A 26,333-nucleotide genomic window follows, 5' to 3' on the forward strand; every position below is an offset into this window, starting at 1 on the left:
AATTGCAATTAAACAAAACCGAAGTTCTGGCCTGTGGTGTGCCTCCTTCTACAATATGGATGTTTAACCACTTCCGTACCAGCAGTCTCTGCCCCCTTCAGGATGTAAAATGCCACTTTCCGATGAATCAACATACCCGCCACTGTCGCTGATAACAATGCTGCCCCATGTTCATTGGCTCCTGACGCTGTCTACCAATGGGAGCCAATGTAATTGGCTCTCCGTGATCACGCGGTCAGGAACCATTGAAAGCGGCTCCTGACCTGCTTACAGAGCTCTGCCATCTTACAGACAGCAGAGCGAGCAGATTGAAGCGGGTGCAGAGCAGTGAGATTGACGGTAATGGTGGGAATGCACGATTCATTGTGCCGTTGAATCTACGTCCAGTCAGGGCTGCAGCACCTCCTGCTGGACATAGATTGGTACTGTGTCTGTCCGGTACCAGTTAGTGGACCTGAACGCATGCATGGGAGACAAGGAAAACACATCCATAATATTTGTGTTTAGAATGAAGAGCCTGTCTAATTCCACATCGGCTGGAAATAATCACATTGTAATTTGAGCTTTCAGCCGTGTCAGCATAGGAGTCTCGGCAAACCTCGGCACCCTCAGATAATTTGTAAACACAGGATTGTGTTTGAAACACTACAAATTTATTGCAGGAGTTCTGTGGGCGGTAACAAAAAAATGTTTTTCTTTAAAGGTGATTATACTGTTGATTATCAGACCAGAGAGGAAGTTCTGAGTTCAGTTCCACTTTAAGGACCAAAATTACCCCCTAAGACCATATAAAATAAAGCTGAGAGAAATGTGTGCAGAGGTTTTTTTTGTTGTTGTTAGCCCTGCATAATTTCAAGCCCCTGTGTTAAAAGATAGTGTGTTTTGGCAAACAAAAACGGCAGTCAAGCTAAAAAAAATTACTATGAGTAAAAATGTAAACGGGTCACTTTAAACAGGAATAGATGTTGGACAAACAGGGGTATGCACATCTCTTTGTATTGGAAGCTTAGCCTTTGTGGATGTAGACAAACAAATGTATTTGCACACCAGTTCCTGTGCAACCTTTAAGCATCTTCCACATTTTTGTTTCCCTGCAGAAGTTGGTATCGCGGTCGCTGGGTGTGAACCCTGATGATCTAACAGATCCTGTGAAAGTCAGCATTCCTCGCTATGTTCTCTGTGGACAAGGCAAAGATGAACACTACGAGTTTGAAATAAAGGTAACCCTTAGATGATTGCTTTAGATGATGACTTTATCTGGGAACAAGACTGAGAAACTTCATGCAGACAACTGACTAACTGAAACAATGAATGACAGTTTCAGGTGATCATCTCCACCCTTTAGATCATAAGTCTTTGCAGATCTCTCCCCCCCCCCCCCCCCAACCCCCAATTCCCCCCGTGTGTCCTTCTTAATCTTGAAACCCCAGCAATGACAACATTCTCATGGACCAACTTGGACTTGATTTGCTGGGTTTCTGTATAATGCATCTTATACCGTGTTTGCATGTATAACCTTGTGCTATGTTGTATGACCGATTGCTACCTCTCTGTCTGTCACCCCTTGTTTACATTACAGTATATTCGGGCGTATAAGACTACTTTATAACCCTTGAAAATCTTATGAAAAGTCAGGGGTCGTCTTATACGCCGGGTGTCATTGATGCCGGGTGATACGCCCAATTCTTTTACCGCCTCTCAGATCTTGCTGCTGAGGACTGTAGTGAACCGGCGCAGGTGCACATGTGTGAGATCTGAGAGACAGAGAAGGAGGTAAATAGTATACAAGGGTGGGCCAGAAGGGTGAAAGAGGCGTGTTTTATGGGCACAATGCAATCTATTCTTCCATACCGCTCTGATAAACAGGGAGACAGGTAGAGCTGACCAATCCACATAGGGAGAGGGAGAGTTGACCTATCAACCAGTCAATCGCCTATGTACTGTTATGTACTGGGTAGTACAGCACCAGTATCTGTTCATACATGGCACCAGTATATGATTATTTTTTTTCAATTTTTATTTGGTGTGTATTGGAAGATGGGTAGTCTTATATGGCGAGTATAACCCAAACTCTATATTTTAACTGCAAAAGTTGGGGCGTCGTCTTATACGCTCAGTCGTCTTATATGCCGGAATATACGGTATATATTTCCCTATTTATTTATTGTCCAGCGCTGCATAATATCTTGGAGTGAGTGTTGTTATAAATCACCTATTTGCTTCGACACCAGCAACTTCTTATAGTTGCGCCTCACAGACTGTGAGATACCTTGACTCTCAACACAGCAAGCAGGCGATAGACTTTTCTCAGGCTTCTTCAAAGTACAAGTTATTTATTCAGGAAACAAAGATACAGATACAGTTCATCATATCCTAGCAAAGCAACTTCTGCTTAAGTTCTTGGCGTTACAGCTCTTGACTAACCTTCCTCCTGAATGTTCATCAGTTACCTTCTTTCTAGACAAAGTTACATCTTCTAGACTACCTATGTACAGCATACATCATATCAGATTACGTATAGAATGGAAATACTTAGAGGTTCCAGTCAGCATATAAATAGCAGGAAAGTAGGAAGCCGAGTGAGCTCCGTCAGCCCACCCGGCCGTTTAATACTGACTAGGAAAGAGTTAAATGTGACCTCATCTTAGCCATCCCCCAGACCCGACTATTGGCTTAGACCCCTCGTGGTGTCATAATACACACCTACTCGATTAATATTTAATGTCACTTTTCACTTATATACAAGAATTTGGTATTTTGTAAATATGGCCTATGTTTACTGTTCTTGTGGTGTACATGTTGAGGTCAGTGAGACCTGTGGCCTTGTCCATAGAACAGCTTCTTGGTATGTCCTAGTTCTGCTGACAGAACTGTAGATTTTCTCTCTAAGAGAAAATCCCCTTAAAGGGCAGGTCTGCACCCCAAGCCTTTTTGACTAACTCAGTCCAAATAACTGAGGCCTACTTAAATTATAACAAGTGTAATAAATAATAATAATAATCATTTCAGTTTAATGCCCTTCTCCTTATGGGGGAATGATTTTGTTAAAAAGCACTCCACAGCAATAACTTGTTACTTATACCAACAGAATGATTGATATATATGCCTTTGGGGTCAATCTAGGCTTTATTTAGGTAGTATTTTTTTCCTAGAATAGTTTAATTTTATAGGCATTTTACAGTGTATAAATTGGCATACTGTATTTTTCGAACCATAAGACTGACTTTTTCTCCCCCAAGGGTGTGTGTGTGGTGAGGGGGCGTCTTATGGTCCAAAGGAGCTGGATGGTGTAATGGTTAAGGGCTCTGCCTCTGACACAGGAGACCAGGGCACCTATTCAGTAGGAGACCTTAGGCAAGTCTCCCTAACACTGCTACTGCCTACAGAGCGCGTCCTAGTGGCTGCAGCTCTGGCGCTTTGAGTCCACCAGGAGAAGAGCACCATATAAATGCTATTTGTCCCCTGTGTTCCTTCTGTCTCCTTGTGTCCTCCTTTGCCCCACCTGTCTCTCTTCTGTACCCTTGTGGCCTCCTTTGCCCCCCCCCCACCCCCCACCCCCCCCCCATTTCTTCTGTCCCATCCTCCTGTGTTGCCTCTGTCCCCGTGTCCACCTGGTAGATTATATACTTACCTATCGGGTTGAAGGATGGCAGGAGTTGAGTTCCAGGATGAGCTGCTGACCAGAGCAGATGCACTGATTCCCTCCAAGTACACGCCATGGTTCCAGCTTCCCAGGACCTGTTTCAGCCTCCAGATGCGGTCGGCCAATCAGGTGGGGGGCGCTGCAACTAAATTAGCCTATTACCGCTGTTACTGAGCAAGTGCAGTGAGTGGCCCAATGATGGAGCCGTGGTCTCACAGTGGAGCCATCGGCTCTAGTTAGAACAGCAGGTGGCAGTAATTTGCTGATTTCATTGCACTTCCCTGCACCTGATTGGCCGCATATGTCTGGAGGCTGAAGTGAGTCCTGCGAAGCTGGAGCCACGGAGTACACTTGGAAGGAGTCTGTGCATCTGTGCTGCTCAGCAGTTCATCCTGGGACTCAACTCCTACAATCCTTCAACCCGATTGGTACATTTATAATCTACTAGGTGAATATGGAGACAAAGGCGACACAGGAGGACAGGGGAAAAGGCGACGGATGGGCAAAGGAGGACAAATGAAACACAGGTGGAAGCAAAGGAGGCCACAGAACGACAGAAGAGACATGAGGAGGGGGGACGGGGCAAAAGAGGACACAAGGACAGAAGGGACACAGTTTGACAAATGAGGACACGGAGGCAAAAGGAGAACACAGGAGGACACTGGACAAAGGAGGACATGGGAATAGAGGATATATATATATATATATATATATATATATATATATATATATATATATATATATATACATACAAAGGAGGACATGGGAATAGAGGATATATATATATATATATATATATATATATATCCTGTGTTTTTGTCCTCTAAACCTAGGTGCGTCTTATGGTCCAAAAAATATGGTACTTAAAATCACAGCATTCAAGGCTAACCACTATGCTTGTAATGTGCTGAAATGTTTCTCCTGCACATGCAATATTTTGATGTTTGAGGCAGTAGTGTTATATTATTGTAATTTTTGTTTCACACAGATAACAGTCTTAGAAGAAACATGGACGATATTCAGACGTTACAGTCGGTTTAGAGAGATGCATAAAACTTTCAAGTTGAAGTATCCGGAGGTATTCACTGATTTATTTATAGCTAGCATGGCTTTAAAAACAAAAAAAAACCTGCCTTACAGTTTTAAAGGACTTACGAGGCCAAGAATAGAAAAAAAAATAAAAAAGTTAGCTACCTGCATCAGCTTGTAAGGCACGGAGGACGCCGTCCGCGTCCTCTACGCCGTTCCGCCGGGTCCCCGCCGCTCAATAGCCCCCCAAACGGGTCGGGCTCCCCAGCCTGTGCAAAGATGGCCGCCGGAGCTGGCCGCGGCTGCGCAGTCTGCATAGCCGCGAGTGCGGCTGCGCAGCTCTAAGACCAACCCCCCGATCCACGTAACAGTAGCGTGGATCGGGGGTTGGCCTTAGAGCTGCGCAGCCGCACTCTATACTTGGCCTCGTAAGTCCTTTAAGTCAACAATGTTACAATGTTGGATTTTTCCCCCTCTTGGTCAAATAACTACAGGAGTTATCAAATTCATGCAGTGCGCACTCACTTCTCTGTTCCACTCTCTCTCAAGACAAAGAAGCTGAACATTTTTATTGTGGTTTTCTCCTGGCGGATTCAAAATCCCAGAGCTGCAGCCACTAGAGCATGCTCTAAAAAAAGTAGCAGTGTTAGGAGGTTTTGCCCAAGGTCTCCTTACTGAATAAGTGTTGGCTTACTAATCAGGAAGGGCCGAGATTTGAACCCCGGTCTCCTCTGTCAGAGGCAGTTCACTATATAGCCACTCTCCACCCTCTCTTTGATCTCTACCTTTTTTGCCCTCCATCTCTCTCTCCTCTCCTTTTTCCTGTGTCTTCTCCTTTTTTCTCTCTCTCTCTTCTACTCCCACCAATCCGTTTTATTTCCTCCTTTCTTGCGGAATAATATTTTAATTTCTTTTTGCAACCAAGAAGCAGCACCTCTCCCACCAAACTTGTGGTTAACTCTTTTATGTGGATTGCATCACAACACATAACCAGATTTTAAAATCAGAAATCAAAAACCGAGAGCCCAATATAGTGTAGTATGTATTAGAAGAGGGGAGATTAAATTAAACGTAAGTATTATACTTACAAACCAGGGTTACCGCACAGGCAACCACTGTAGATGCAGGTGGGGAGATTAGACCTGTCCCCACTCAGGATTAAGATGTCGCTCTCTGTGGATAGAAGAAAGGGAGGGTGTATCACCCTTCCACCAAGGGTGGATAATTTACTTTGTAGAGGTGTACAGAGGTGCCAAAAGAGTAAAATACACTAAAAACGTCTAAAAACGTTCAGGAGGCGGTGGTGGACCAGCCACTCCAAATAGACACGATGCTGTCTATTTAGTTAATACAATTTATTCACATACGCCTAGTGACAACTGACAACGTGTTTCACGGGCACAATCCCGCTTCATCAGGCAATAAAACAGGAGTAACAATTGAATAGTACAGTACTCGGAGGCGCCCTTTAAGTATGCACAATTTTGACCGTATAATACGGATTTATAAGGTAACGGTAACCATAGCACGATTACTTGACCTGAGGAAGCGACATTACGGTCGCGAAACGCGTTGTCCGAGTGCTAAATAAACGATTGAATCATATATCGGTCTGAAATTCTTCATTTCAGGTAGGATTTTATACCGTTACCTTATCAATCCGTATTATACGGTCAAAATTGTGCATACTTAAAGGGCGCCTCCGAGTACTGTACTATTCAATCTCTATACCCTATGCGCTAGGGTGGTGTTCCTGCCACACAGGACACCCTTTTCCACAGGAGCAGCGACCTTAAAGGCCGAGTGGAGACGGTACTTCTTTACGTGTGCTGAGAGTGACTGCTAGCATAAGCAACCCACTTGTGTGAGTATAATAATTACGACCTTAGTCCAATTAAGTTGACGTTATCACGCGATATCGAGCTCCCGGTGTCCTGTGTTTTTTGTTTTTTCCAGTCCAACAGGAGTAACACACAGCTAGGGGTCCAGTCTACGCTTGGCACCTCTGTGTAGTAACATTTTGTTTGATCCACAACCAGCCTGCACATAATCATCTTTACTACTGTTAGAAAAAAAAAAAAAAAACAGCACCAACTGCCATTATCTATAACCACACCCCCTAACAATGCAATAAGCTAAATGGTTGGTTGTTTTTTTTTTTAATAGATATACATATGCACAGAGGGAGATAGTGGTTGCTTGCCAGTTGGAAACATCCGCTATTTCTCACAATGCAGCGAGGTTCACAGACAGGAAACTGTTAGGCTCATTTTACACTTAAAGAGAATCTGTACTGTAAAATTCTTACAATTAAAAACATACCATTCTATTCATTATGTTCTCCTGGGCCCCTCTGTGCTGTTTCTGTCTCTCCCTGCTGCAATCCTGGCTTGTAATTGCCATTTTTATGCAGCGTTTACAAACAAAAGACATAGCAAGTGATACACTGAGAGTAGCTCAGTGTGTGAGTCATACGGAGTGTGCAGGGGGCCTGGAGAGGGTGTGTATAGCTTCTATCCAATCACAAGCAGCACAGCACATTCCAGCCTGACTGCCTCAGCCGGACAGAGCCGACAGAGGAGAGAAGATTAGATCATATAACAGAGATAATACAGCCACTGTGCAGATAGGAAAGGCTGCAGTAAGACAGATTACATTAGAACAGCTATAGGAACATATAGGATAAAATAAATAAGGCTCAAAATTTTGTTACAGAGTCTCTTTAATCAGTTAGTGTGCGTTAGTATGCATTAGTGCGCGTTGGTACGTGTTTTTTCCATAGCAGTGCGTTGGGAAGAAGATTTCAGTTGAAACGCGTTAAGTGTGAAAGGTGCAATAGGAAAACATGGGCATTACTTTGAAAATCAGTTTTCTTTCCCTTTTAACTGAGAGCAACTGATTAAGTGTAAAAGGGCCCTAAGAATCATGGTCATGACATCACACTGTGGGAGGGGTTTCACCACAATATCAGCCATACAGACACCCCTGATGATCTATTTGAGTAAAGGTTTCTCATGGGGAAGGAGGTATGAGCTACTGATTGGGATGAAGTTCAGTCCTTGGTTACAGTTCCTCTTAAGTCAGCGACTAGCTGCTGAAAGGATGACTTCACAGATACATGTTACAGATTTCAATTTAAGTGTAAATAACTGACAGAGTGTATTTTTTTCAAGCATCTCTGCATCTGACGCATCTCGCTTTTTGAAGTTCATCTGGCAGTTTCCACACCAAAGCAAACCATATGACTGTCAAAAGCAAATAAATGCACTCCGCTCCGAAACTGCGATTTCCCCAGTCGTATACCGGCGGCGTAATTATTTTCGGTATTTTTTTTTTTAAATCTAATCTGCAAAGTTTTCTGCCAGCAGTCTCTTTTTTTCTAATCCATTGTACTCAAACCAGACGAGTTCAGAAGGCATCAATGAGCGGCCGGCGTTTAAAAGCCGTGGAGCCTGTTTCACATTTTCTTCCCTTTTAAGTGTAAAAGAAAAAAAAAGGTGAGCCTTCCAAGAGTCAATTGTAAAAGCTGTTTAAACAGTTCTTTTAGATTCCTGCAGATTAAAGTATCCAAGTTTGGGGAAAGGAATACGCCTGCTGTGCCGCGAGAAACATTTCATGCCTTGTGAGCAGCGTTATTTTCCTTTCTAATCGCTGTATTCCTCCCGTGTCAAGTCGCAGAGTTGCTTTACACTTCTGAGACTTTCCCTTTTTCCCGTGAACATATTCACTTAAAGGAGATCTGTCATGGAGCTGGGAGCGGGGGGTGCCATTTCCTTACTCAGAAGCTGCATGCTGGGCAGTCAAGTGTCGCTGTCAGTAAGCTGCTCACCTGAAACTTGACCGTTTAGGAATCAGGCTATTGTAGCACCCTTTACACACACTGATTTATATCGGCTTTTAGGTGTTTTATAAACTGAATAAAGTGGAGACAGGATAAAGGTTAAAAGCACAAGGTGCTAAAGTTTACTATTGCATTAGTAGGCTTGTGAAAAGCTAACTTCTACCATTTTAAAGAGGTTCTATGGGGTATAGAAAAACCCCCAAAAAGGATCACTTACCTGGGGCTTCTAGTGGCTCCTTGCAGCTAATAAGTCTCACACCATCACTGAAGCCCACTCTGTTCGTCGCTGCCGGTGACTTGCTAATTATTCTTCTAACTAGACAAATAGCACTGCGGCTGAGCGGGCGTGGCCGCGCACGACCACGCTCCCGCGCATCCTCATCGGGAGCTTAATGCGCAGGCGCAGAACAAAGTTTTCTTGTACTGCACCTGCGCAATAAGCTCCTAATGACACGCAGCAGCAGAGCTATTAGTTTAGTTAGACAAATAATTAGCAGGTCACCGGCGGCGACAAACGGAGGGGCTTCAGTGACGGTGTGGAACTTAATAGCTGCAGGGGGGCCGGTAGAAGCCCCATGTAAGTGACGCTTTTTGATTTTTTTTTCATAACTCACAGAACCCCTTTAAAGGGAACCTGAAGTGAGAGCGATATAGAGGTTGACATATTTATTTCATTTTAAAGAGAACCCGAGGTGGAACAGTAAAGTAAAATAAATATACTGACCAGAATCAGCGTTCCTCCCTGAGAAGATTGAGCCGCTTCTCAATGTCCCACGTTGCTCTGTTCGTCCACTAGCAACTCCTTTCACTATTGTGACCTTTGGGGTCACAACGCTGCGCACACAAAAAGGGGAGGAAAAGGGGGCAGGTGAAAGGCGGGGGGGGGGCAGTAGGATGCCCTGAGGGGTGGAGAAGGGACGTTATGCAGGAGTGCCTCTTCTGCTAAGGACGTCTCTTCCCCTCTAGGATTGCCGACAAGCTCCTTGTTGCTACAATCCCGGGGGGGGGGGGGGGTGCAGGGGACATGTAGAGCTGCTTGGAAGGTACACAGAGGCATGTCCTTTACGGCTCGTTTCCGTTACAGCACAGAGCCATGCGTCACTCCCGGCAGGGGGGCAGGTCTTACGATCACACCCTGAAGTGCCCAAAATGCAGGCAACCATGCGCCGTCGATTTAGCGCAGAATCGCCGCAAATGAATGAAACGTCAGACAGTTGTCCCTGCAGTCACATTTCCATAAGCGTGCATGAAAGCGTGCTATATGGAAACGAGTCCTTAGATGAGAACATGCCTCTGTGTCCCATTTGTGCCAATTGTATCCACCTCAGGTACACATTAAACAATGCACTTTGGCTGGCAGGCTGTCCTGTTGATCATCTGCCTCTAATACTTTTAGCCATAGACCCTGAACAAGCATGCAGACCAGCTGTCTGACAAAATTCTGACAAGATTAGCTGCATGCTTGTTTCAAGTGTGTGATTCAGACCCCTTGAAGTCAGTAGGATCATCAGGATGCCAGGCAACTGGTTTTGTTTAAAAGGAGATAAATATGTCAGCCTCCATATCCCTCTCACTTCAGAGCCCCTGTAATGGTAATATGGGATGACTGCAAAGGTTTCTGGGATGTGAAATATGAGGTGTTTTGGGAGAGAGAGGAGTCAAACAGGCATAGATGGGGACACTGGAAGCAAAGAGAGGCACACAGGAGGCGCAGGGGATAGAGGTGGAACATTTTTCCGACTTAAGAACGGATTCAGGTTAAGAACGACAGTCCCTATCACATTCATTAACCGTGGACTACCTGTCTCATTCAATAACCGTGGACTATCTATCCTTATATCAGAACAGTAGTGGGATGGGGGAAAACGTAGGTTTTTAAAGGGGCTTTGAATCTGGTTTGACTGCTGTAGGTAGAAAGTCAGAGCTTGGCCAGGGCAATGCAAAGGGTTAAACCAAACTGTAAAGCATTTGTTTCCTGCAAGGCGCTCTCTATAGCTTCTAAATGTTTATGCTAATTGCTAGTTACTGCTCCTGTGTTGTAATTATTATTATGGTTATTATCCAAAGATACAATGGCATATAAATTGCATGTACACTTATTAGATATGCGGAAAAACTAGGTAACCCACGGGTCCGCATTATGTAAAGTCTGTTTTACATGATTGCTGTCTAGGTTGTCTTTGTCCATTGTCTTTTATATTAGGAGCGTAGTGGGATTCATAATTCATACCAATCTGAAAAATAGTCACACTCATTAACATCTCTGCAACACAAAAGAGCAAACAGTGTGATTTCTCCTCTGTAAGTCGCAGTTATGCAGCATTAATATTACTGCTTGCAAGTTCAATTGTTTTTATTTTTCTAAAACACATCATTAGCCTTTTTATATTGCAAACCTTTTTATGCTGTTTTAAATTCACACATTTTTCAGTAATGAGTTTCAGTCTTTTCATACGCCAGTGTGCTGTTAAGCTGATATTAGATTAAGTTTACTAAATTCTCAATGCTACGGACCCAGCGTAGTACATGACACCGTCAGAAGCACCAGTGACACTTAAAGGACCACTGTCGCGAGAATCTTAAAATGTAAAATCTATGTAAACATATACAGATCAGGAGGTCATTTCTACCAGAGTAAAATGAGTCATACATTACTTTTCTCCTATGTTGCTGTCACTTACAATAAGTAGTAGAAATCCGACAGAAAGGTTTTGGACTAGCCCGTCTCCTCATGAGAGATTATGGTATTTTAGTCTTTTCAAAAGCACTTAGTGAATGGCAGTTGCTCCGTCCAACTGCCAAAAAAGTGTACAGTGAGCAGGGGGGGCTGGCCAGCGTCTTTGTATAACTCTTTTTCAGGGGGTGTTTTTATAAAAAATAAAGGCCATGCTGAGAACACAAAGGGGCATAGAGGCGGACACATGGGGGACACAGGAGGACGCAAGTGGCACAGAGGAGGACACGGAGGCACGAGGTACAAGGGAACATGAGGTACAAAGGAGACATAATCCATAAGGAGCCCCTTTACCATGGATGCACAGGTTTAGTATATATTTTTTGCCCTGCTCTTTGTCCTCTAAACTTAGGTGCGTCTTATGGTCCGAAAAATACAGTACGTCCCTGATTAAAACCCTTTCTCGTGTATTGAGTGACCCTGCTGCATATTTTTTCTATTTTCTTCTCATAGGTTTCTATGCTTATTTTAGCTTTCCTATTATGGATTTATTTAATACTTGTCTTATTTGACTGACAACGTGCTTCCTTATCAAAGCAAAGCGTGTTTATGTTGTAGCCATGTTTAATTTCTTGAGCAGTACAGGTGTCAGTGGGGAGCCAGAATGATGGATGTGTGTCAAATCTCTCCCAGCCAGGAAATGTGATTTTGTTTTAATTAGTTACTGTTACTGGGGATGCGTTCATACCTTTTTTTTTTTCCTTCTTTAATCCAATATGAGATTTGTTTTGTTTGAAATCTAGCTGTACTTAACGATGTACACAGTTTACATTTGTTTTCATTTGGATTCAGAATATTGGAGTTTATGCAAATTTGCAAAGTTATTTTGGAAACTCAGTGCTCCGCAGTGACTGTCAAGAATTCCTGTTATCAATAATGTATTGTCTGTTTATCATTTGTATCATTTATCAGTATGCAGGTAGTTAGAAAAAAACAAAGTCTTGTAAAAGTAATACCTTTTAATGGCTAACTGATAAAGTTAAATGATGCAAGCTTTCTGGGATCTAATCCCCTTCTTCAGGCATATTTGTAGATGTTAGCTGTAGTAAAACACTGATGCAGGGAAATAGCAAACATGAAGATGGCAGTTGTGCTGGTTACTGTTTAGCAGTTTGTCAGGAGATCAGCAGGCTGGAGCCAGTGAGCTCATGCAAGCAAACATGAAATCTAGCAGGTTTCTGAAGAAAGTGAAGCCAAGTCAATCATGTTACATAAGGAGTCATGAATCCCATTCCACAATTTAAACCTTCTGTTAATGTCTTGAACATTTTCATAAATTTGTACTCAGAAATTTAAATTTGCACTTATGTAACATGATTGACTTGGCACTACAGGGTTACAGCGCCACCCGGAGTACGGAGGGAAAACTGCAGCGCTGGATCCCAGGGAGATCCCAAGGATTATCATACCGCCAGGGAGGTTAATTGAGGAGATTGTGTGGAGAAATAATCAGAAGACACAGTGGCGCATGTGTATGTAAGCATTCTAACATCTCGCCAACATACAGTAATAGAGTCTGAAGAAGGCTTATTAGCTGTAAGCTTACTCTTTCTTTTAAAGAAAACCTGTACTGAAAAGAAGTTCCCCTGGGGGGTACTCACCTTAGGAGGGGGAAGCCTCTGGACCTATTGAGGCTTCCCCCGTCCTCCTTTGTCCCACGGCGGTCTCGCTGCAGCCCATGGAACGCACAGGCGACAGTTGTCGGGCTGTGCAATATTTACCTTTTCTGGCTCCAGCGGGGGCACTCTTCCCACGGAGATAGGCGAAAATAGCCGATCTCTGTCCGGTCCGCTGTACTGCGCAGGAGACTTGCGACCCGTGCAGTAGAGTGGCCTGACGGAGATCGGATATTTTCACCTATCTCCATCCAGAGAGCGGATACTGCACCTGCGCTGGAGCCAAATAATAAATATTTACATCACCGCCACTCCGGGAGAATTTTCGCCGCCGCTGTGGGACCGAGGACGACGGGGAACCCTCAATAGGATCCGGAGGCTTCCCCCACCCGAGGTGAGTAAACCCCAGGGGAGGTTTTTTCATTACAGATTTTCTTTAAGTTAGCCAATAAATGGGATCATATATATTCAAAACTTCCTGTTTTTACTGATAGCTAACACAGTACAATACTCTACTGCTACTTCCTTTGTTTTTCTGCAATTAGTTTTATATAGGTTTTTTCATTATTTTATTTATTTATTTTTAACTGGCTTACTTTAAATAGCATATACCAGCAGGATGACAAGGGAGAGAAGTCTCTCTGAGTTGTCAGATGAATTCTCCTCAGAAAAAGCCACCGTGCTGACCGGTCCTCACCATGCGACATACATTCACTCTTCTCATAATTGCTGGGCTCACTGCTGGTGACTATTGTGACAGAGCAGGGTGACATATCTCAGCTGACTTGTTACTCAGCAGGTGTTGCTTTAAACATCAACTGTTGTTACATGACGCTGACGTGTCCTAGTGTGGATTGTCCTTTCATGAATTCAGGCCTTCCTGTCCTCCAGTTTATAACAAGTTCTTCATCCTGCAATAAAGAACTGTTGACAGCAGGGCCAAACGCATCAGGTTTCTATATTTTGCCTGATAGCGGAAGAGAAAAGAGATGTTATCAAATCTGACCAAATGTTGACTTCCTTACAGCTGACAGGTCTACAAGGCCAATCCTATCTGCTTGCTGTTGTATTTGGTTGTTTATTTTGGGGAAAGTGGCAACTTAAAACCCCACAACTCTTTCATACTTATGGTTTTTTATATGAATAACTGATTGTAACATCAGTGGATCTGAGACTTTTCCATTTCATGGCATTCTTTATGGTCATATGCTAGTAGATCTGGGAAACAATTGATATCTTCCAGATAGCGATCAATCCCCCTGATCTTACACATGCCACAACCTGATATTACCGTAGATAAGGCTCTAGCAAAAATCTGAATTGGAACCCGAACCGAGTAAAATTATTTTTAAAAAAAACACATGATGTACCTGCAAATGAATACTACATACTTACCTTGCCCTCAGTCCCTCTCAGATGCTCACCAGTTGCTACTAACAAGGATTCCTTCCAGTTCTGACCATATTTTGTCAGAACTGAAATATATATCAGTTGCTGTCAGTTATATATCAGTTGCTGTCATTTATAACTGAATGGACAACTGGTGTGCAAGGTTATGTCCATGTTTCCCTACAGTTCAAGTGGGCGATATTACAGTTTAACAGTGTGCTGTCCCGGAAGCTGTTACGAGGTCATCACCATTTTTAACATGGAAAACTGAGAATTCCATTGATCACAGTGTACAAACATGGTGTAGGAGAGAACAAAATTGATGAGTAGACTACACGGGAGGTAAGTATGATGTGTGTATGTTTATTTTTACTTTTAATTTTCAGTTTATTTTGAATTTGCAGTTCAGCTTTGCTTTAAATATTGATCTATAGCTTTGAATTGTCTGCTGCAATATGAAGCTGTGCAGCTACCGATCGTGTATAATTCCTGCCTGTTACCACCTGGGGGCCAAAACAAATATTACGATCTAACAGTGGTTGGCCGTCTGCTTTGATTGAGGCAACGGTGCTTTGAAACCAAAATATGCAATATATAGAAACTTGTGTATGCAAAGAGAATCTGTACTCTAAAACTCTTAGAATAAAAAGCATACCATTCTATTCATTATGTTCTCCTGGGCCCCTCTGTGCTGTTTCTGCAACTCCCTGCTGCAATCCTGGCTTGTAATTGCCAGTTTTAGGCAGTGTTTACAAACACAAGACATGGCATGTGATAGGCTGAGAGGAGCTCAGTCTGTGACTCATACAGAGCCTGCAGGGGGCCTTTGTATGTGAGAGGGTGCTCTTTAACCACCCTGGCGTTCTGATTAAATCGCCAGGGTGGCTGCGGGAGGGTTTTTTTTAAATAAAAAAAAAACTATTTCATGCAGCCAACTGAAAGTTGGCTGCATGAAAGCCCACTAGAGGGCGCTCCGGAGGCGATCTTCCGATCGCCTCCGGCGCCCAGAATAAACAAGGAAGGCCGCAATGAGCGGCCTTCCTTGTTTTGCTTATATCGTCGCCATAGCGACGAGCGGAGTGACGTCATCGACGTCAGCCGACGTCCTGACGTCAGCCGCCTCCGATCCAGCCCTTAGCGCTGGCCGGAACTTTTTGTTCCGGCTGCGCAGGGCTCAGGCGGCTAGGGGGGCCCTCTTTCGCCGCTGCTCGCGGCGAATCGCCACAGAGCGGCGGCGATCAGGCAGCACACGCGGCTGGCAAAGTGCCGGCTGCGTGTGCTGCACTTTATTTGATAAAAATCGGCCCAGCAGGGCCTGAGCGGCAGCCTCCGGCGGTGATGGACGAGCTGAGCTCGTCCATACCGCTCAGGAGGTTAATTCACCTTTGTATGTGTCAAGCTTGCCAGTAGTGTCTGCAGTAATGGTGGATTATCTAACAGGTCAGTACGAAGGAAGCTAGAATTCAGAACCCAAACACTACCCCCTTCCCATATCACCATTCAATTCATTGTTTTATAGGTTATGATGATGCAGTCTTCTGGGCAACCCATCCACGTTCCCTCAGTGTTGGCATCCTTTGATTTTAAAACTGTGCAGTGCATCATGAAACAAAGTATATTGGGGTGATTTTATGTCAAGCAGCCACAACTTTAAAGAGAAAACATAACCAGGGACTGAACTTCGTCCCAGTCAGTGGCTGATACCCCCTTTCCCATGAGAAATCTATTCCTTTTCTCAAACAGATCATCAGGGGGAATCTGTATGGCTGATATTATGGTTAAACCCCTCCCACAGTGTGATGTCAGGACCATGGTGCTGACATCACACTGTGGGAGCCTTGTTGCATTGTGGGAAATAACAGCTATTTCCAACTGCCAAAAAAGCAATCAGCAGCTACTTCCACAGTCATCATCTGCCAGCAGTAAAGATGTCACCATGTGATAAATGTCAGCATGTAAATCGGGGAGAGGAAAGATTTTACAATGTGCAAACACTGACTAAATAATGTATACATTATTATTGTAAAAATTAGGCCCTTTTGTTCATTACATTATTTTCACTGGAGTTCCTCTTTAAACCTATTTCAGCTGCTACTTAGAGTATTGCAGAATGGGGATTGAGATCAACCTTTTATTTTTCTGCTTGGAGAACCCCTTTAACATCGGTTAATCAAGGAGTTAATATACAAATAAAAACAAACTCTGGAAGTGTGTGCCTGTACAGAGCTAGGGAGTCGTATGTGGCTGGAATTAGGTTTTTAATCAGGCAGGTACATGTAGTCGTTGTACCAATTAAACACTGTAAAGAGATAGTCTAAGCATTGTTTCCTAGGTAGTCTTATGAAGTGGTCATTTTCTCTGTAGTCATCTATTTGAGCATCCATATATATTAGTGTTCTGCACCACCTGCCATGTGGCCGCAGTACGTCCTGTAGCAGAGGATTATCTCTTATTGATTGGTCTAATCCTCTGGGCCTGACATGCAAGGAGAGATTAAAATGTTTGTGCAACCCGCCATCTATTTCAATATCGCTCCATCCTGTCCTCATCACTGCCGGCTAAAATCAGGATCCGCTCCCCCACATGCATGTCCATCCAATCTGCAGAAGTATTGTTATCCGCGTTCCACTCGGGTGTCACAAACCTGCCGCCGTGACTACTCCGTGAAAGTCTTATTATGGCCAAGAATAAAAATATCATCTTCTGTCTCTGCCGTCTTGGCAGAAACTCCCCAGAGACACTTTGAAATAACAAGTTTTAAAGAATAGTAAAAGGAAGCATAAAAGAGGTCCTATGACACATCTGAGCACCCACGTTCAAAACCGCTCACTCGCATCATTTTTGATCATCTTGATGCCGTTAAAACAAGCCTGCCTTCCTCAAGCCGAGATAAATCAAAGATCCAAGGATAAATTCTTATTTGTTTACAGTCATATTTCTCGGTGACAGTATCTTTTATAGCATGGTGGGTTCGGCTATTAATTTTGATTGCTGGAAGTATATCTTGCGAGCCGGCGGTGGAGAGCATCCACTGACCTCCGATGTTTTTTCATTATTGTAGATTTGGAATAAGCCGTTGAGAAGTGTGGGGTAGTTTTTTTTCCCCCTAGTGAAGACAATCTTGATTCATTAGGCCTATAAATAAAGGTTACAAAGAAGCACAAACAGTAGTCTCTGGCATGCTGTAAACTTAATGTTGCATTAACAAATAGATTAAAAAATGAAAGCATAGTATATTCAGGAAAATAAAATGTCTTTTTAAGGTAGTCTCCCATGCCTTTTTATCTATTCAAAGTCACAGAGATTTACTTTTAGGCTACGTTTCCACTGTAGCGTTGCCTTTTCAAATCAGGAAAATCACATGTAATTTTTATGATAATGAAAAAACTGCATAGTATTTTACATGTGGTTTTATGCAAATTTTTGCATGTGGTTTTTCGCCGTAATTTACATATTTTGCCTAGTAACAACATACTTTTCCTGGTAGCAAAATGGGCACGGAAATTCACATTCATACAATTTTTCGCATTATATGCATATATGGAATACAAACATTTGCAGCCGGCTATAAGGTTTTTTTTGACGCATACCATTACATTCAAAAATTCGCAAGGAATGGAAACTAGCCCATTCATGAGTCAAGAAGTGAACTCTTTGCCCTGGAAATAAACAAATACCAATGTATTTATTCATTAAAAGTGCTCAGGAAATCGCTTTTCAAAGCGCTTAGTGATTTCCTTATTCTTTCTATTGAATCACAAAAGTTAAGAAAATGGTGCAGGAGCCGCATTTGCGATTGGATAGAAAGCTCATCACTTATGTGAGAACACTCACATAAGCGAACATTGCACAAGCGCTTTTAAGACGATTTTTTAAATCGACCGCCGTTTTTTTTCTGTGAAACCACCGCAAACATACGTAGAGGATGCACTTTTCTTGCGCAGACTGACCGCGACTGACAGAACTTACGGGACCCGGTACCGGGCCTGAAGAAGAGCGAGGAAGGCGGCGTGGGAGAGATCCGTGGACATTGGTCTAGAGGAAGCACCAGGTATGTATAAAAAAAAATGTTTTTTCAATATGTCTCTGGTTTCCTTTAAAGAGACACTGAAGCGAGACTAAATCTCGCTTCAGGTCTTATATATAGCAGGGGCACGTGTGCCCCTGCTAAAACGCCGCTATCCCGCGGCTTAACGGGGGTCCCTTCACCCCCAACCCACCCCCCGCAAACCTGGGTCGGAAAAAGGTCGCTGGAGCTGATCTTCCTGGAGGCAGGGCTAACGGCTGCAGCCCTGCCTCCAGTCGCGTCTATCAGACGCGCATCGCCGCCTCTCCCCCGCCCCTCTCAGTGAAGGAAGACTGAGAGGGGCGGGGGAGAGGCGGAGGTACGCGTCTGACAGACGCGCATGGGGCAGGGCTGCGGCGGTTAGCCCTGCCCCAACCAGGAAGCGCTCCCCCGCTGCTCGGAGGGGGTTTGGGGGGACAGGGACCCCCGTTAAGCCGCGCTATAGCGGCGTTTTAGCAGGGGCACGCATGCCCCTGCTAGCTATGAGGTCTGAAGCGAGATCTATTCTCGCTTCAGACTCTCTTTAAGATATATTGTAGGGATTACACTGACTTACTCTGAGGGACAGTTATTGTTGTGAATACAGTATATACATCTTGATACAATGCAGAGCCCATATTCTAATGAAGATACAGTATATAAAGGCCCTGTGACCACACTTTGTTTTTATAAGGCAGAAATCTTAATAGTTTTTCATGTTGAATGATGTAGTGTAATGTGGGACCATAATTATTAGTTAATGACTGGGGGATATCTGACCCTTTTGTTTACTTGAATGCTTCTGTTGGGTTTGCGACCCATATCCCTGACTTTTCATATCCTTTGTAAGTTGTGATTTGCTATCACAGATAACTATTGGAAATTAAGGTTGTGCTCAAATTGTTTGCTATAATCCTCTGCCTGTGGAGAGAATCTCTCAGGGCCCTTTCACACTGGGGAGGTGAAATATTTTTACCACACCCCACCGCCACGCAATGAAAGTCTATGGAGACTTTCATACTCTACGCTACACTCGACGCTACGACATGATGGAAGTGACATTTTTGCCGCATCTCCGACACAGGGTCAGAACTATGTTACTGCGCGGATTCCACAGCGAGCTGCAGCAATCTGCATCGGCCTGGAAGTTATGTTAGTCTATGGTGACGCTTGTTTCTTTAAACACGTTGGCGTCGCGGCACGCATGCGCGGAAGCTTATTATAACAATACACTTGGGCATACCCGAAGGAGGAAGTTGACTGCAAGTATGCGTTACTGCCTGCTTGGCCGGTGGCCAGACACCGCGCAGTGTTCCCTGAAGGCCTGTTTATGGCGGTGTGATGCAGTACAACGGGTGCAATGCACCGCATCACTAATGCTGGTTTCTAGTGTGAAACCAGCCTCAGGAGGGTTATTTAGGCTGTGTAGTCAAGTGCAGAGTTTGCTGGATAGACTTATGTTTAAGTAATTTAAGAGAGTCAAATATTGGGGTCAACTTATACACCAGTTCAACTTATATTTAATGATATACAGTGAAAAGCAGTTTATGGCTTGACCAAAACCAGAATTTGCATCACTCTCCGGTAAACAAGTTGCAGTTCATTGAATCTAAGTAGCAAATATATTTTTAAATAGCTACAAATTTCACCTATGGTCAAATCAGAAGTTGTATCTTTATCAAACTTTTTACTCATCACCACTGGGCGTACCTTAACCATTTAATGAATCTGAAGCAATATATCTACGCCCTACAGGAAGACTGTTCCTATTCCAGAAGTGTAGATATACGCCTCTTGCCGTGATCAACGATGTGTGCACTACCGTTCGCTCAAGTGTGCGTTCCCGCTTGTATTCTCATCGCCGACCGTTAGTAGACAGATCTGTGAAAAGGAACACAGTTCCCATTCACCAATCTAAGTGTCTGTGATCAATGATCATGGCATCAATGAGATGCTGTGATCATTGACAAAAGAGAAAGTAACAAATATACACATAATTTCCTCTGTGTTCACTGTTCAGTACACAAGAGGAATAAAAGTGTGTTGGGGCTACTGGGTAAATAGCAAAATTGCAGCTATATACAGTAGTGTGAAAAACTATTTGCCCCCTTCCTGATTTCTTATTATTTTGCATGTTTGTCACACTTAAATGTTTCTGCTCATCAAAAACCATTAACTATTAGTCAAAAATAAGATAATTGAACACAAAATGCAGTTTTAAATTTTATTATTTAGTGAGAAAAATAACTCAAAACCTACATGGCCCTGTGTGAAAAAGAAATTGCCCCCTGAACCTAATAACTGGTTGGGCCACCCTTAGCAGCAATAACTGCAATCAAGCGTTTGGGATAACTTGTACAAGTCTTTTACAGCGCTCTGGAGGAATTTTGGCCCACTCATCTTTGCAGAATTGTTGTAATTCAGCTTTATTTGAGGGTTTTCTAGCATGAATCGCCTTTTTAAGATCATGCCACAACATCTCAATAGGATACAGGTCAGGACTTTGACTAGGCCACTCCAAAGTCTTCATTTTGTTTTTCTTCAGCCATTCAGAGGTGGATTTGCTGGTGTGTTTTGGGTCATTGTCCTGCTGCAGCACCCAAGATCGCTTCAGCTTGAGTTGACAAACAGATGGCTGGACATTCTCCTTCAGGATTTTTTGGTAGACAGTAGAATTCATGGTTCCATCTATCACAGCAAGCCTTCCAGGTCCTGAAACCGCAAAACAACCCCAGACTATCACACTACCACCATCATATTTTACTGTTGGTATGATGTTCTTTTGCTGAAATGCTGTGTTACTTCTACGCCAGATGTAATGGGACACGCACCTTCCAAAAAGTTCAACTTTTGTCTCGTCGGTCCACAAGGTATTTTCCAAAAAGTCTTGGCAATCATTGAGATGTTTTTTAGCAAAATTGAGACAAGTCTTAACCACTTTACCCCCAGCGGTACGAATTTCTCCGCCCCTTTTTTCCCTCCTAAAAAACCAGGGACGGAGAAATCCGTACCTTCCGCGCTACCGCCGCTGTCCGCGCACCCGCCGCTCGTGCACGCCGCCGCCCACTCGCCCGGAGATCAATGAACGGGAAAATCCATTCCCGTTCGTTGATCTAGCCCCCGCAATGATCTGCTGCTTCTTTCAGAAACAGCGAGATCATTGTGAGTCTCCCAGCCTCCTACTGCTTCCTGTAAGCGTCCTTCCTGACGCTTACAGGTCGCATGTAAACAAACACTCTGTGGCCATCTTGTGGCCAAATAGTAAACTACACCCTAAAAGCATTTTACATATACAAACATTACATTTACATAATAAATTAACTCATTACCTCCCACACTCCCCAATTTTTATTTTTTTTTTGTAATTAAAAAAAAAAAAATACAATAAAAAAAAAAACATAAATAGTTACCTTAGGGACTGAACTTTTTAAATATTTATGTCAAGAGGGTATAACACTGTTACTTTATAAACTGCGGGCTTGTAATTAGGGATGGATGCAAAACTGAAAAAAATGCACCTTTATTTCCAAATAAAATATTGTCGCCAAACATTGTGATAGGGACATAATTTAAATGGTTTTATAACCGGGACAAATGGGTTAATACATTTCATGGGTTTTAATCACAGTAGCATGCTTTATTTAAAAACTATAATGGCCGAAAACTGAAAAATAATAATTTTTTCCCACATTTTTTCCTATTTCCCCATTAAAACACATTTAGAATAAAATAATTCTTGGCATAATGTCCCACCTAAAGAAAGCCTAATTGGTGGCAAAAAAAACAAGATATAGTTCATTTCATTCGGATAAGTAATAATAAAGTTATAGACGAATGAATGGAAGGAGCGCTGAAAGGTGAAAATTGCTCTGGTGGTCAGGGGGTAAAACCCCTCAGTGGTGAAGTGGTTAATGTTCTTTTTGCTTAAAAGTGGTTTGCGCCTTTGCGCCTTGGATATCTGCCATGCAGGCCGTTTTTGCCCAGTCTCTTTCTTATAGTGGAGTCGTGAACACTGACCTTAATTGAGGCAAGTGAGGCCTGCAGCTCTTTAGATGTTGTCCTGGGGTCTTTTGTGGCCTCTCGGATGAGTTTTCTCTGCGCTCTTGGGGTAATTTTGGTCGGCTGGCCACTACTGGGAAGGTTCTTCACTGTTCCATGTTTTTGCCATTTGTGGATAATGGCTCTCACTGTGGTTCGCTGTGGTCCCAAAGCTTTAGAAATGGCTTTATAACCTTTACCAGACTGATAGATCTCAATTACAGTACTTTGTTCTCATTTGTTCCTGAATTTCTTTGGATCTTGGCATGATGTCTAGCTTTTGAGGTGCATTTGGTCTACTTCTCTGTGTCAGATATCTCCTATTTAAAGGGATACTGTAGGGGGGTCGAGGGAAAATCAGTTGAAGTTACCCGGGGCTTCTAATGGTCCCCTGCAGATATCCTGTGTTGGCGCAGCCACTCCCCAATGCTCCGGCCCCGCCTCCGGTTTACTTCTGGAATTTCTGACTTTAAAGTCAGAAAACCACTGCGCCTGCGTTGCCGTGTCCTCGCTCCTGCTGATGTCACCAGGAGTGTACTGCGCAGACACAGACCATACTGGGCCTGCGCTGTGCGCTCTTGATGACATCAGCGGGATCGAGGACACGGCAACGCAGGCGCAGTGGTTTTCTGACTTTAAAGTCAGAATTTCCAGAAGTGAACCGGAGGTGGGGCCGGAGCATCGGTGAGCGGCTGCGCAGGTACAGGATGTCTGCGGGGGACCATTAGAAGCCCCGGGTAAGTTCAGCTCATTTTTCCCCGACCCCCCTACAGTATCCCTTTAAGTGATTTCTTGATTGAAACAGGTGTGGCAGTAATCAGGCCTGGGGGCTGACTACAGAAATTTAACTCAGGTGTAATAAACCACAGTTAAGTTATTTTTTAACAAGGGGGGCAATCACTTTTTCACACAGGGCCATGTAGGTTTTGAGTTTTTTTTTCTCACTAAATAATAAAAACCATCATTTAAAACTGCATTTTGTGTTCAATTATGTTATCTTTGACTAATAGTTAACGGTTTTTGATGAGCAGAAACATTTAAGTGTGACAAACATGCAAAAGAATAAGAAATCAGGAAGGGGGCAAATAGTTTTTCACACCACTGTATATTAATTTATTAAAACATACATACATTTCCCATTAAAATGAGCCCCTTACGTCCCCCACTCTCCCATAGTTACAAAAATAAAACATTTGCATATATTAACAAAAAATAGTTACCTTAGGGGGCTGAACTTTTTTAATACCGTATTTTTCGGACCATAAGACGCACCTAGGTTTAGAGGGCAAAAACCAGGGGGAAAAAATATACTAAGCCTGGTGCATCCATGGTCCAGGGGTGTCTTGTGGAGCTTCCCCCAAGCTGTCTCTATTTAAGCTATAATGAGAAACAGTTTTCTGCTTACTGAATACAGGATCAAAACATAACTTTTATGTTAATTTATTAATAATAATAATAATGCAAAATGTCTGCTAATTACATGGAAGCCTCATGCAGTGGAAACTTTAGTTCCTCACCCATTCTCTGCTACCAGGATGTACTGTTGAAAGTACCTACATCCATTTTAAGCATACAGTACATTAATATTAAATACTGCTAGAAAATATCGGGAATCACCTCATGAAGACAGGATACCAACAGCTACTACCCACGCTCTTCTCAATCGCTCCTGCACAATCCAGATTCCTTCTTGATGGAAATGAGCACACTGACATTTTTTCCCAGTTTGCCTCACTTATTCTGCCTCCTGCACACACAGTAACTAAGATGATAGAGCCCAGTGATTTGAAAGTCCCGCTGAATGACAAGCTGCAGAATCCTCTAAACCCACTTGACACGGACCTCCTCCTAGCTGCCTTCTCCCGGACTCAAAGACCTCTGCTTCAATGCTGGCAAGTTCAGCACTGTTCTCTCATGATATCCGGACTTAAAGCCAGCCTGTCTGGTGTTACAGCATTGTCTTCCCCCTGCACAGATACCCCAAGCAAACGTTCTTGGTGCCTAAGTAAAAGCCAGCTTCCAGCTCTCACAGCCGGCCCAGCCATGAACTCTCAGCTGCTGGATCCCGTGGTCTACCTCCTGTGTCCACGTGGAGTTCCAGGCTACAAACTGCCTTGTTCTTCCCGACCTCCAGCCAGCCTGTTCAAAGCTGCACCACTCTCTGTCAGATCCGACAGTTGCACCGGCAGTCGCAGCACGCACCGATGAGAGAGGGGACAGAGCGGCAGAGCATCCCAGCTGACATGCACGATGCAGACCAGGAATCAATAGCGGTAATCCTCCACAGCAAAGCCGCTCTGGGGTCCGTGCACGCTGCCATAGCGTCTCTCTCGTCACTTCCGCTTATGTCACTAATGCGGAAGTGACCAGAGAGAGACGCTATGGCAGCGTGCACGGACCCCAGAGCGGCTTTGCTGTGGAGGATTACCGCTATTGATTCCTGGTCTGCATCGTGCATGTCAGCTGGGATGCCCTGCCGCTCTGTCCCCTCTCTCATCGGTGCGTGCTGCGATCGCTGCAGCTGTCGGATCTGACTTCTCCCTCCTCTCAGCCAGGTACAAATTGTCCCTCACTTCTGAGCCGCACACCCGGGGGCCATGGGTGACACAGCTTAAACACTCATATGCTGTGGAATGCCCCTATAGACCTGGGACATAGGATGGGACAAGGGACAGCTGCCAGGAGACACATACAGCAGACGGGACTCGGGACAGGGGGCAGACACCCGGCAAAAATTGTTACATTCGGACCATTAGACGCAGTGACTTTTTACCCCCATTTTGGAGGGAGAAAAAGTGCGTCTTATGGTCCGAAAAATACGGTATGTATGTCATGAGGGTATATTACTTTTATTTTTTGCAAATATGGGCTTGGAATTAGTGACGGAGGCAAAATCGAAAAAAATGCACCTTTATTTCCAAATAAAATATTGTCGCCATACATTGTACTAGGGACATTATTTAAACGTTGTAACAACCGTGACAAATGGGCAAATAAAAAGTGTGGCTTTTATCCACTGTAGCACTTTTTTTTAAACTATAATGACCGTAAACACAATTACTGTATCTTTTGGATTATAAAACTCACGTTTTCTCTCCTAAAAGTGGGGGGAAAAGTCACTGCGTCTTATAGTCCAAATGCAGGGAGTTCCTGACTTGTGAACGCCTGCCAATACGAACCTCCAACCCGCCACAAAGTCAGGGACTCCCTGTACTGTGCTCATGCAGAGGAGGACACGGGGACAAATGAAGGACACGGGGACACAAAGGGGCGTAGAGGAGGACACAGGGAGACTCGAGGTACAAGGGGGCATGAGGTACAAAGAGGGCATAATCCACAAGATGCCCCTTCACCATGGATGCACCAAGTTTACTAAATATATTTTTCCCCCTCGTTTTTGTCCTCTAAACCTAGGTGCGTCTTATGGTCAGGAGCGTCTAATAGTCCGAAAAATACGGTAATTTTTTTCCCACTTTTTCCTTATTCTTCCTGTTAAAATGCATTTAGCATAAAATCATTCTTAGCACATCTTACCACCCAAAGAAACCTTAAATGGTAGCGAAAAAAACAAGATATAGATAATTTCATTGTGATCAGTAGTGATAAAGTTATTGGAGAATGAAAAGGAGGAGCGCTGAAATGTGAAAATTACTCTGGTCCATAAGGGGAAAACCCCTCAGCTGTGAACTGGTTGACATGGTTGAGCCCAATTGGGAAGGTAAATGGAAGAGAATATTTATCCTAAGAGAATTTCTTCTAAAATAATAATTTGTAGAGAAGTACGTGTTCAACTTGCCTCGTGTTCATTTTGTATTTTTTATTGGCTGGTCATTGTCAGCCTACATAAAAGGCAGAGGTGAGACATCAGGACTTGATCGCACCTGGTTAATCAGACAGATTGCTTATTCGCTGGCAGAACAACTGATCTTCTCTACACAAAGCCTTGGGAAGTTTTACAGTCACTATAGACTTAAAATAATTTAAAAATATCTCAGACC

General features: G+C 43.6%; 1 protein-coding gene across 3 annotated transcripts in view; it reads left to right on the top strand.

Annotated features, from left to right (window-relative positions):
* The window catches only part of KIF16B (kinesin family member 16B), a 635,015-nt gene that overhangs the window by 498,783 nt on the left and 109,899 nt on the right, over positions 1-26,333 (top strand). For 2 of the 3 annotated variants that reach the window (XR_011019462.1, XM_068232451.1), the window contains exons 23-24: positions 1,098-1,220; positions 4,632-4,721. Coding sequence is in view for 2 of the 3 variants with exons in the window: in XM_068232451.1 (XP_068088552.1) it covers positions 1,098-1,220; positions 4,632-4,721 (213 nt within the window). In the remaining variant the exon portion in view is untranslated. Of the gene's footprint in view, positions 1-1,097; positions 1,221-4,631; positions 4,722-12,581; positions 12,702-26,333 lie in introns of those variants that run through there. The other variant, XM_068232454.1, reaches the window with a different exon arrangement.

The sequence above is a fragment of the Hyperolius riggenbachi genome, chromosome 4, assembly GCF_040937935.1.
Source record: "Hyperolius riggenbachi isolate aHypRig1 chromosome 4, aHypRig1.pri, whole genome shotgun sequence".
Classification (NCBI taxonomy): Eukaryota; Metazoa; Chordata; class Amphibia; order Anura; family Hyperoliidae; genus Hyperolius; species Hyperolius riggenbachi.